This window comes from Tachysurus vachellii, chromosome 22 (assembly GCF_030014155.1).
Source record: "Tachysurus vachellii isolate PV-2020 chromosome 22, HZAU_Pvac_v1, whole genome shotgun sequence".
Taxonomy (NCBI): domain Eukaryota; kingdom Metazoa; phylum Chordata; class Actinopteri; order Siluriformes; family Bagridae; genus Tachysurus; species Tachysurus vachellii.
The window spans coordinates 19,099,524-19,112,023 of NC_083481.1; the positions used below are offsets into that span (position 1 = coordinate 19,099,524).

At 40.3% G+C, this 12,500-nt stretch overlaps 1 protein-coding gene across 3 annotated transcripts in view; it reads right to left on the minus strand.

The window, feature by feature from the left end:
- Positions 1–12,500, minus strand: part of LOC132838334 (serine/threonine-protein kinase 38-like) — a 16,585-nt gene that overhangs the window by 3,662 nt on the left and 423 nt on the right. For all 3 annotated transcript variants that reach the window (XM_060858607.1, XM_060858606.1, XM_060858608.1), the window contains exons 2-8: positions 7,113–7,249; positions 6,353–6,404; positions 4,900–5,022; positions 868–951; positions 443–566; positions 206–360; positions 1–4 (exon numbers count right to left, since the gene is read on the minus strand). The exon at positions 1–4 is cut by the window's left edge and continues 99 nt beyond it. In XM_060858607.1, the coding sequence (XP_060714590.1) occupies positions 1–4; positions 206–360; positions 443–566; positions 868–951; positions 4,900–5,022; positions 6,353–6,404; positions 7,113–7,243 (673 nt within the window). In that variant the 5' untranslated portion in view covers positions 7,244–7,249. The remainder of the gene's footprint in view (positions 5–205; positions 361–442; positions 567–867; positions 952–4,899; positions 5,023–6,352; positions 6,405–7,112; positions 7,250–12,500) is intronic.

A 12,500-nucleotide genomic window follows, 5' to 3' on the forward strand; every position in this document is an offset into this window, starting at 1 on the left:
GACCCTGTAACACACACACACACACACACACACACATAAAGCTTACGTCAAGACAGTGAAAAAGCTGTAGTAAAAAAATAAGAAGAGAGGAAGAAAAAAGCAGAAGAGGAAGGACATGTGGACAGAGAGGCTGTGTGTGTGTGTGTATGTGTATGTGTGTGTGTGTTTGTGAGGGAGAGAGAGAGAGAGAGAGAGAGAGAGAGACCTTTGAATCAAGCAGCAGGTTATCAGGTTTGATGTCCCTGTGGATGAAGCCGAGCTGGTGGATGGAGTCGATGGCTAGAACCGTTTCAGCTACATAAAACTGTGTCTCCTCTTCAGTCAGTGTGTCCTTCTTCATAAGCAGTGTCATCATGTCACCTACAGGGGGCACAGTCACAAGTCAGTCTTGTATTCATGTGTTTTTCTGTGTGTGTGTGTGTACGTTTGTGTGTAGCATCACCTCCAGGCAGGAACTCCATGAGCAGGTAAAGATTCTGTTTATCCTGGAAACTGTAAAACATTTTCACCACCCACAGACTGTCTGCCTGAACCAGTACATCTCTCTCTGCTCGGATATGAGCCACCTGACAGACGGAGAGACGGAGAGAGAGTGATAAGTTAGACGAGGTGAGGTGAGGTGGGGTGAGGTGGGGTGGGGTGGGGTGAGATGAGATGGGGTGGGGTGAGGTGAGGTGGGTGGGGTGGGGTGGGGTGGGGTGAGATGGGGTGGGGTGGGGTGAGGTGGGGTGAGGTGAGGTGGGGTGAGATGGGGTGAGGTGAGGTGGGGTGAGATGGGGTGAGGTGAGATGGGGTGGGGTGAGGTGAGGTGGGGTGAGGGACAGACAAGTAACTCTGCTCTGAGGTTTTTAATCTTTCTGTTTTCACCTGTTCTTTTTCTAACATGTCGGCTTTACGCAGGATCTTCATGGCATAAACATGGCCTGTGTCCTTCTTTTGCACCAGACGCACCTGAAGAACACACACACACACACACACACACACACACACACACACACACACACACACACACACACACACACACACACACAAACACATCTTGTGTTGGATACAGTCTGCGGTATGCTATGTTGATGAATAAAGTGTCATGCGCAGTGTGTTGTGTACATTGTGTTGTTTACAGTGTGTTGTGTACAGTGTGTTGCGTGCAGCGTGTTGTGTACAGTGTGTTGTGTGCAGCGTGTTGTGTAGAGTGTGCAGTGTGTTGTGTGCAGCCTGTTGTGTGCAGCGTGTTGTGTGCAGCGTGTTGTGTGCAGCGTGTTGTGTGCAGTCTGTTGTGTACAGTGTGTTGTGTAGAGTGTGTTGTGTAGAGTGTACAGTGTGTTGTGTGCAGCGTGTTGTGTAGAGTGTGTTGTGTGCAGCGTGTTGTGTACAGTGTACAGTGTGTTGTGTACAGTGTGTTGTGTACAGTGTGTTGTGTACAATGTACAGTGTGTTGTGTACAATGTACAGTGTGTTGTGTACAGTGTGTTGTGTGCAGCGTGTTGTGTAGAGTGTGCAGTTTGTTGTGTACAGTGTGCAGTGTGTTGTGTACAGTGTGCAGTGTGTTGTGTACAGTGTGTTGTGTACAATGTACAGTGTGTTGTGTACAGCGTGTTGTGTGCAGCGTGTTGTGTAGAGTGTGCAGTTTGTTGTGTACAGTGTGCAGTGTGTTGTGTACAGTGTGCAGTGTGTTGTGTGCAGTGTGTTGTGTGCAGTCTGTTGTGTGCAGTGTATTGTGTAGAGTGTGCAGCGTGTTGTGTGCAGTGTGTTGTGTACAGTGTGTTGTGTACAGCGTGTTGTGTGCAGCGTGTTGTGTGCAGCGTGTTGTGTACTGTGTACAGCATGTTGTGTGCAGCGTGTTGTGTACAGAGTGTTGTGTACAGTGTACAGAGTGTTGTGTACAGTGTACAGTGTGTTGTGTACAGAGTGTTGTGTACAGCGTGTTGTGTACAGTGTGTTGTGTACAGTGTGTTGTGTACAGTGTACAGTGTGTTGTGTACAGCGTGTTGTGTACAGCGTGTTGTGTGCAGTGTGTTGTGTGCAGTGTGTTGTGTACAGTGTACAGTGTGTTGTGTACAGTGTGTTGTGTACAGTGTGTTGTGTACAGTGTACAGTGTGTTGTGTACAGTGTGTTGTGTACAGTGTACAGTGTGTTGTGTACAGTGTGTTGTGTACAGTGTGTTGTGTACAGTGTACAGTGTGTTGTGTACAGTGTGTTGTGTACAGTGTGTTGTGTACAGTGTACAGTGTGTTGTGTACAGTGTGTTGTGTACAGTGTGTTGTGTACAGTGTACAGTGTGTTGTGTACAGTGTGTTGTGTACAGTGTACAGTGTGTTGTGTACAGTGTGTTGTGTACAGTGTGTTGTGTACAGTGTACAGTGTGTTGTGTACCGTGTGTTGTGTACAGTGTGTTGTGTACAGTGTGTTGTGTACAGTGTGTTGTGTACAGTGTACAGTGTGTTGTGTACAGTGTGTTGTGTACAGTGTACAGTGTGTTGTGTACAGTGTGTTGTGTACAGTGTACAGTGTGTTGTGTACATTGTGTTGTGTACAGTGTGTTGTGTACAGTGTACAGTGTGTTGTGTACAGTGTGTTGTGTACAGTGTGTTGTGTACAGTGTACAGTGTGTTGTGTACAGTGTACAGTGTGTTGTGTACAGTGTGTTGTGTACAGTGTGTTGTGTACAGTGTACAGTGTGTTGTGTACAGTGTGTTGTGTACAGTGTGTTGTGTACAGTGTACAGTGTGTTGTGTACAGTGTACAGTGTGTTGTGTACAGTGTACAGTGTGTTGTGTACAGTGTGTTGTGTACAGTGTACAGTGTGTTGTGTACAGTGTGTTGTGTACAGTGTGTTGTGTACAGTGTACAGTGTGTTGTGTACAGTGTACAGTGTGTTGTGTACAGTGTGTTGTGTACAGTGTGTTGTGTACAGTGTACAGTGTGTTGTGTACAGTGTACAGTGTGTTGTGTACAGTGTACAGTGTGTTGTGTACAGTGTGTTGTGTACAGTGTGTTGTGTACAGTGTACAGTGTGTTGTGTACAGTGTACAGTGTGTTGTGTACAGTGTGTTGTGTACAGTGTACAGTGTGTTGTGTACAGTGTGTTGTGTACAGTGTACAGTGTGTTGTGTACAGTGTGTTGTGTACAGTGTACAGTGTGTTGTGTACAGTGTGTTGTGTACAGTGTACAGTGTGTTGTGTACAGTGTGTTGTGTACAGTGTGTTGTGTACAGTGTACAGTGTGTTGTGTACAGTGTGTTGTGTACAGTGTGTTGTGTACAGTGTACAGTGTGTTGTGTACAGTGTGTTGTGTACAGTGTGTTGTGTACAGTGTACAGTGTGTTGTGTACAGTGTACAGTGTGTTGTGTACAGTGTACAGTGTGTTGTGTACAGTGTGTTGTGTACAGTGTACAGTGTGTTGTGTACAGTGTGTTGTGTACAGTGTACAGTGTGTTGTGTACAGTGTGTTGTGTACAGTGTACAGTGTGTTGTGTACAGTGTGTTGTGTACAGTGTACAGTGTGTTGTGTACAGTGTGTTGTGTACAGTGTACAGTGTGTTGTGTACAGTGTGTTGTGTACAGTGTGTTGTGTACAGTGTACAGTGTGTTGTGTACAGTGTGTTGTGTACAGTGTACAGTGTGTTGTGTACAGTGTGTTGTGTACAGTGTGTTGTGTACAGTGTACAGTGTGTTGTGTACAGTGTGTTGTGTACAGTGTACAGTGTGTTGTGTACAGTGTGTTGTGTACAGTGTGTTGTGTACAGTGTACAGTGTGTTGTGTACCGTGTGTTGTGTACAGTGTACAGTGTGTTGTGTACCGTGTGTTGTGTACAGTGTGTTGTGTACAGTGTGTTGTGTACAGTGTGTTGTGTACAGTGTACAGTGTGTTGTGTACAGTGTGTTGTGTACAGTGTACAGTGTGTTGTGTACAGTGTGTTGTGTACAGTGTACAGTGTGTTGTGTACAGTGTGTTGTGTACAGTGTACAGTGTGTTGTGTACATTGTGTTGTGTACAGTGTGTTGTGTACAGTGTACAGTGTGTTGTGTACAGTGTGTTGTGTACAGTGTGTTGTGTACAGTGTACAGTGTGTTGTGTACAGTGTACAGTGTGTTGTGTACAGTGTGTTGTGTACAGTGTGTTGTGTACAGTGTACAGTGTGTTGTGTACAGTGTGTTGTGTACAGTGTACAGTGTGTTGTGTACAGTGTGTTGTGTACAGTGTACAGTGTGTTGTGTACAGTGTGTTGTGTACAGTGTGTTGTGTACAGTGTGTTGTGTACAGTGTACAGTGTGTTGTGTACAGTGTGTTGTGTACAGTGTGTTGTGTACAGTGTACAGTGTGTTGTGTACAGTGTACAGTGTGTTGTGTACAGTGTGTTGTGTACAGTGTGTTGTGTACAGTGTGTTGTGTACAGTGTACAGTGTGTTGTGTACAGTGTACAGTGTGTTGTGTACAGTGTACAGTGTGTTGTGTACAGTGTGTTGTGTACAGTGTGTTGTGTACAGTGTACAGTGTGTTGTGTACAGTGTACAGTGTGTTGTGTACAGTGTGTTGTGTACAGTGTACAGTGTGTTGTGTACAGTGTGTTGTGTACAGTGTACAGTGTGTTGTGTACAGTGTGTTGTGTACAGTGTACAGTGTGTTGTGTACAGTGTGTTGTGTACAGTGTACAGTGTGTTGTGTACAGTGTGTTGTGTACAGTGTACAGTGTGTTGTGTACAGTGTGTTGTGTACAGTGTGTTGTGTACAGTGTGTTGTGTACAGTGTGTTGTGTACAGTGTACAGTGTGTTGTGTACAGTGTACAGTGTGTTGTGTCCAGTGTACAGTGTGTTGTGTACAGTGTGTTGTGTACAGTGTGTTGTGTACAGTGTGTTGTGTACAGTGTACAGTGTGTTGTGTACAGTGTGTTGTACCTCTCCAAATGCTCCTCGTCCGATCACTTTCAGGGACTCAAAGTCATCCAAACCAAGTCTTGTTCTCTTCAAGCGCAGGAACTCTGTCTCCTTCTTTGCATGCTGAGATCGTCTCACTCGTTTCTACAGGGAACAAAACACACTATACCTCACTGTAGCTCACTACACCACACCACACCACACTATACCTCACTGTACCTCACAGCACACTGTACCTCATTACACCACACTGCGCCTCACATCACCACACTATACTATACCTCATTACACCACACTGCGCCTCACATCACCACACTATACTATACCTCATTACACCACACTGCGCCTCACATCACCACACTATACTATACCTCATTACACCACACTGCGCCTCACATCACCACACTATACTATACCTCACTACACCACATTATGCCTCACATCACCACATTATACCACACTACACCACATTATACCACACTACGCCTCACTACACAACACTACGCCTCACTACACCACATTATACCACACTACACCACACTATGCCTCACTACACCACATTATACCACACTACACCACACTACGCCTCACTACACCACACTATACTGTACCTCACTACACCACATTATACCACACTACACCACACTATGCCTCACTACACCACATTATACCACACTACACCACACTACGCCTCACTACACCACACTATACTGTACCTCACTACACCACATTATGCCTCACATCACCACACTGTACCTCAATACACCACACTACGCCTCACTACACAACACTACGCCTCACTACACCACATTATACCACACTACACCACACTATGCCTCACTACACCACACTACACCACATTATACCACACTACGCCTCACTACACCACACTATACTGTACCTCACTACACCACATTATGCCTCACATCACCACACTGTACCTCAATACACCACACTACGCCTCACTACACCACACTATGCCTCACATCACCACACTGTACCTCACTACACCACACTACGCCTCACTACACCACATTTTGCCTCACTACACCACCCTATACTTCACTATGCCTCACTACACCACACTATGCCTCACTACACCACACTATGCCTCACTACACCACACTATGCCTCACTACACCACACTATGCCTCACTACACCACACTATGCCTCACATCACCACACTACGCCTCACTACACCACACTACGCCTCACTACACCACACTACGCCTCACTACACCACATTTTTCCTCACTGTATCACCCTATATTTCACTATGCCTCACTACACCACATTATACAACACTACACCTCACTACGCCTCATTAGACTGTACGCCATCTCACTTTGATAGTAAACAACTTGCACACTACAACACACTCTTTATGCAGTGTTTAATTTGCCTAGCATTACCCATAATGGTCTACACAGTGTGAAAAAACACAATAAAGAGTGAATCAGGACACGTCCACACCTCTTCATCAGGAAGTCCCTCTTCATCCATTACTTTCTCCAGTTTTTGCTGCCTGAAAAGAGACACAACATCAGAGAAAATTCACACATCCTTAAACAGTCACTGACTCTCTCTCTCTCTCTCTCTCTCTGGTGTCTGTTGCTCTTAGGAATAATGAGTTCATAATTCATAATGTGTTTGTGATTCAGTGTCTGTCTTCAACAAAAAACAAAAGACCCAGAACACCCTAAGAGGTACACACACTCACAACCACACACACACACTCACAACCACACACACACACACTCACAACCACACACACACACTCACAACCACACACACACACTCACAACCACACACACACACTCACAACCACACACACACACTCACAACCACACACACACTCACAACCACACACACACTCACAACCACACACACACTCACAACCACACACACACTCACAACCACACACACACTCACAACCACACACACACTCACAACCACACACACACTCACAACCACACACACACACTCACAACCACACACACACACTCACAACCACGCACACACACTCACAACCACGCACACACTCACAAACACGCACACACTCACAAACATGCACACTCACAAACACACACCCCTCCCCTTGTCAATCTGGAAAAAGTCTGCCATTATATGTATTTTGAAAGTTAATAAGAAGCGAAGACTCACTTTATTATTAACTGTGTTGCTGAAGAAAACACACATTATCTTATGTATGTGTGTGTGTGCATTTCTCTACCTCATCTCTCTCTCCTCATGCTGTGTGATCAGTGTGCTGTAGAAGTTCTCCAGAGTCACCTTGGCCATGGTCACTCTCTCCTTAGTGTGATTACTCATTAATGACCCAGGGGTGTGGCCTCGCATCGCCATGTCTACCTAATACACAGACACACACAGCTTTTAACATACTGTAGACTATGAACATTTGCTCTGTCTCACACACACTACAATCACAAACCGTGATGGCCACCACCCCACTCTATTAAATGTTCAATCAACCCTCTTCCACATACATGAGCTCACAGGTGGTCATCGTTGTGTAGTGTCACCGTGATTGATGTGAACAGAGCACGGCCCAGATAGCATGGCCGTTTTTGTTTTACTAGACTCATGGATTCTGTGTAGATCTTGTGGCAATGGGGTAAACACGTTTGTGTGGTTTCATTCAGAAGCCTGTATCTGTGAGCCTGGTCCATGCAGCAGAAGACGCAGATCTATCAGAGAGTACTGCAGTGTAAACTGAGAAAATGCCCACACCCAGAGAAAAAGCGCTGCTATACCATGGATGCAAATTTTAAACAAAACCTTCAGACATTTCTGGGATTTAAAATCAGTGACTGTCTCCTTAGAGGGCAGACATCACATTTTCCAGGGAGAAAGGATTAAAGATACAGAACGTTGCAAATATTTAGATAGTAATAATAATAATAATAATAATAATAATAATAATAATAATAACTGTTTAGATAACCCATAGCCTGCTCATACGTTTAAGGTCTGAGACATACTGAGTGCACACATACACCACCACTGACTCTGAAGCAGACATCTCCAGTTATTGGAAACACAACAAAGAATCACTTATTATCACTGAAACAGAATCACACACAAATAGAAAGACACACACCTTTTTTTTGTAAAAATTTAATAATCTCACAGGCTTTCTATCTGTATGCTTACAAAACCACACACATACCATCACGCACACACACACAACCAGACACAGACACACAAACATACACACCCAGACACACACTGAAGCGAGTCAGTCAAATAAGCCCTACTTTGTTTGCAAAGTGCAGGTAGTGATTAGTGGTGTGAGACACAGCCGTGGTCGAGCACACTATCTTTAGAGCCAAGTGCATTCTGCGTAATGCAGTGAAGCCCAGTATGTGTGTGTCTCAACTTAGAAGAGGAAATTTAGTGGTGTGTGTGATGCACATCATGAATCAGTGACTCTGTGACTCAGAGCGAATCAGTGACTCGCTGTTTAAGAGTGAATCTGTGACTCTGTGACTGATTCAGAGCTCTGAATGACTACAGGTGAGTTGTTGTGCTGAAACCAGCTCTGCTTTTATTAACTGTTAAACACCATCTACAGATGTGCAGTAATTATCATAGTATCTCTAATATTTTAATCTATCATGTAGTTTTTTACAGAACAAAAACCTCACAGTAGATTAAATACTCACTGTAATTAAAATATTCACTGCAGATTAAATACTCACTGTAGGTTAAATACTCACATTAGATTAAATACCCACTGTAATGTAAATACCCACAGTAGATTAAATACTCACTGTAATTAAAATATTCACAGTAGATTAAATACCCACAGTAGATTAAATACTCACAGTAGATTAAATACTCACAGTAGATTAAATACCCACTGTAATTAAAATACCTACAGTAGATTAAATACTCACTGTAATTAAAATATTCACAGTAGATTAAATACCCACTGTAGATTAAATACTCACAGTAGATTAAATACTCACAGTAGATTAAATACCCACTGTAATTAAAATACCTACAGTAGATTAAATACTCACTGTAATTAAAATATTCACAGTAGATTAAATACCCACTGTAGATTAAATACTCACAGTAGATTAAATACCCACTGTAGATTAAATACTCACAGTAGATTAAATACTCACAGTAGATTAAATACCCACTGTAATGTAAATACCTACAGTAGATTAAATACTCACTGTAGATTAAATACTCACTGTAGGTTAAATACCCACATTAGATTAAATACCCACTATAATGTAAATACCCACAGTAGATTAAATACCCACTGTAATGTAAATACCCACAGTAGATTAAATACCCACTGCAATGTAAATACCCACAGTAGATTAAATACCCACTGCAATGTAAATACCCACTACAATGTAAATACCCACAGTAGATTAAATACCCACAGTAGATTAAATACCCACAGTAGATTAGATACTCACTGTAATTAAAATATTCACTGCAGATTAAACTCACTGTAGATTAAATACCCACTGTAATGTAAATACTCACAGTAGATTAAATACCCACAGTAGATTAAATACTTTAATTAAAATATTCACAGTAGATTAAATACCCACAGTAGATTAAATACTCACTGTAATTAAACTATTCACAGTAGATTAAATACCCACTGTAATGTAAATACCTACAGTAGATTAAATACTCACTGTAGATTAAATACTCACTGTAGGTTAAATACCCACATTAGATTAAATACCCACTATAATGTAAATACCCACAGTAGATTAAATACCCACTGTAATGTAAATACCCACAGTAGATTAAATACCCACTGCAATGTAAATACCCACAGTAGATTAAATACCCACTGCAATGTAAATACCCACTACAATGTAAATACCCACAGTAGATTAAATACCCACAGTAGATTAGATACTCACTGTAATTAAAATATTCACTGCAGATTAAACTCACTGTAGATTAAATACCCACTGTAATGTAAATACTCACAGTAGATTAAATACTCACTGTTGATTAAATACCCACAGTAGTCTAAATACTCACTTTAATTAAAATACCCACAGATTAAATACCCACAGTAGATTAAATACCCACTGCAATGTAAATACCCACAGTAGATTAAATACCCACAGTAGATTAAATACTCACTTTAATTAAAATATTCACAATAGATTAAATACCCACAGTAGATTAAATACTCACTGTAATTAAACTATTCACAGTAGATTAAATACCCACTGTAGATTAAATACCCACTGTAGATTAAATACTCACAGTAGATTAAATACCCACTGTAATGTAAATACCCACAGTAGATTAAATACTCACTTTAATTAAAATATTCACAATAGATTAAATACCCACAGTAGATTAAATACTCACTGTAATTAAACTATTCACAGTAGATTAAATACCCACTGTAGATTAAATACCCACTGTAGATTAAATACACACAGTAGATTAAATACTCACTGTAGATTAAATACTCACTGTAGATTAAATACACACAGTAGATTAAATACCCACTGTAATTAAAATATTCACAGTAGATTAAATACCCACAGTAGATTAAATACTCACTGTAATTAAAATATTCACAGTAGATTAAATACCCACTGTAATGTAAATACTCACAGTAGATTAAATACCCACTGCAATGTAAATACCCACAGTAGATTAAATACCCACTGCAATGTAAATACCCACAGTAGATTAAATACCCACAGTAGATTAAATACCCACAGTAGATCAGATACCCACAGTAGATTAGATACTCACTGTAATTAAAATATTCACTGCAGATTAAACCCACTGTAATGTAAATACCCACTGTAATGTAAATACTCACAGTAGATTAAATACCCACAGTAGATTAAATACTTTAATTAAAATATTCACAGTAGATTAAATACCCACAGTAGATTAAATACTCACTGTAATTAAACTATTCACAGTAGATTAAATACCCACTGTAATGTAAATACCCACTGTAGATTAAATACTCACTGTAGGTTAAATACCCACATTAGATTAAATACCCACTATAATGTAAATACCCACAGTAGATTAAATACCCACTGTAATTTAAATACCCACAGTAGATTAAATACCCACTGCAATGTAAATACCCACAGTAGATTAAATACCCACTGCAATGTAAATACCCACAGTAGATTAAATACCCACAGTAGATTAGATACTCACTGTAATTAAAATATTCACTGCAGATTAAACTCACTGTAGATTAAATACCCACTGTAATGTAAATACTCACAGTAGATTAAATACTCACTGTTGATTAAATACCCACAGTAGATTAAATACCCACAGTAGATTAAATACTCACTGTTGATTAAATACCCACAGTAGATTAAATACCCACAGTAGATTAAATACCCACTGTAATGTAAATACCCACAGTAGATTAAATACCCACAGTAGATTAAATATTCACTGTAGATTAAATACTCACTGTAGATTAAATACACACAGTAGATTAAATACCCACTGTAATTAAAATATTCACAGTAGATTAAATACCCACTGTAATGTAAATACCCACAGTAGATTAAATACCTACAGTAAATTAAATACTCACTGTAGATTAAATACTCACTGTAGGTTAAATACCCACATTAGATTAAATACCCACTATAATGTAAATACCCACAGTAGTTTAAATACCCACTGTAATGTAAATACCCACAGAAGATTAAATACCCACTGTAATGTAAATACCCACAGAAGATTAAATACCCACTGTAATGTAAATACCCACAGAAGATTAAATACCCACTGTAATGTAAATACCCACAGAAGATTAAATACCCACAGTAGATTAAATACCCACTGTAATGTAAATACCCACAGTAGATTAAATACCCACAGTAGATTAAATACCCACTGTAATGTAAATACCCACAGTAGATTAAATACCCACAGTAGATTAAATACCCACTGTAGATTAAATACTCAGTAGATTAAATACCCACTGTAATGTAAATACCCACAGAAGATTAAATACCCACTGTAATGTAAATACCCACAGAAGATTAAATACCCACTGTAATGTAAATACCCACAGAAGATTAAATACCCACAGTAGATTAAATACCCACTGTAATGTAAATACCCACAGTAGATTAAATACCCACAGTAGATTAAATACCCACTGTAATGTAAATACCCACAGTAGATTAAATACCCACAGTAGATTAAATACCCACTGTAGATTAAATACTCAGTAGATTAAATACCCACTGTAATGTAAATACCCACAGTAGATTAAATACCCACAGTAGATTAAATACCCACTGTAATGTAAATACCCACAGTAGATTAAATACCCACAGTAGATTAAATACCCACTGTAGATTAAATACCCACTGTAGATTAAATACCCACTGTAATGTAAATACCCACAGAAGATTAAATACCCACAGTAGATTAAATACCCACTGTAGATTAAATACTCAGTAGATTAAATACCCACTGTAATGTTAATACTCACAGTATGTTATTTCATCACCGGGCGGTTTAGTTTTTATGTATGATGTGAGTAAGAGCGATGACGTGGTCAGTAAAATGTTGTATAAAGACTCACACTTTCGTTTCACAC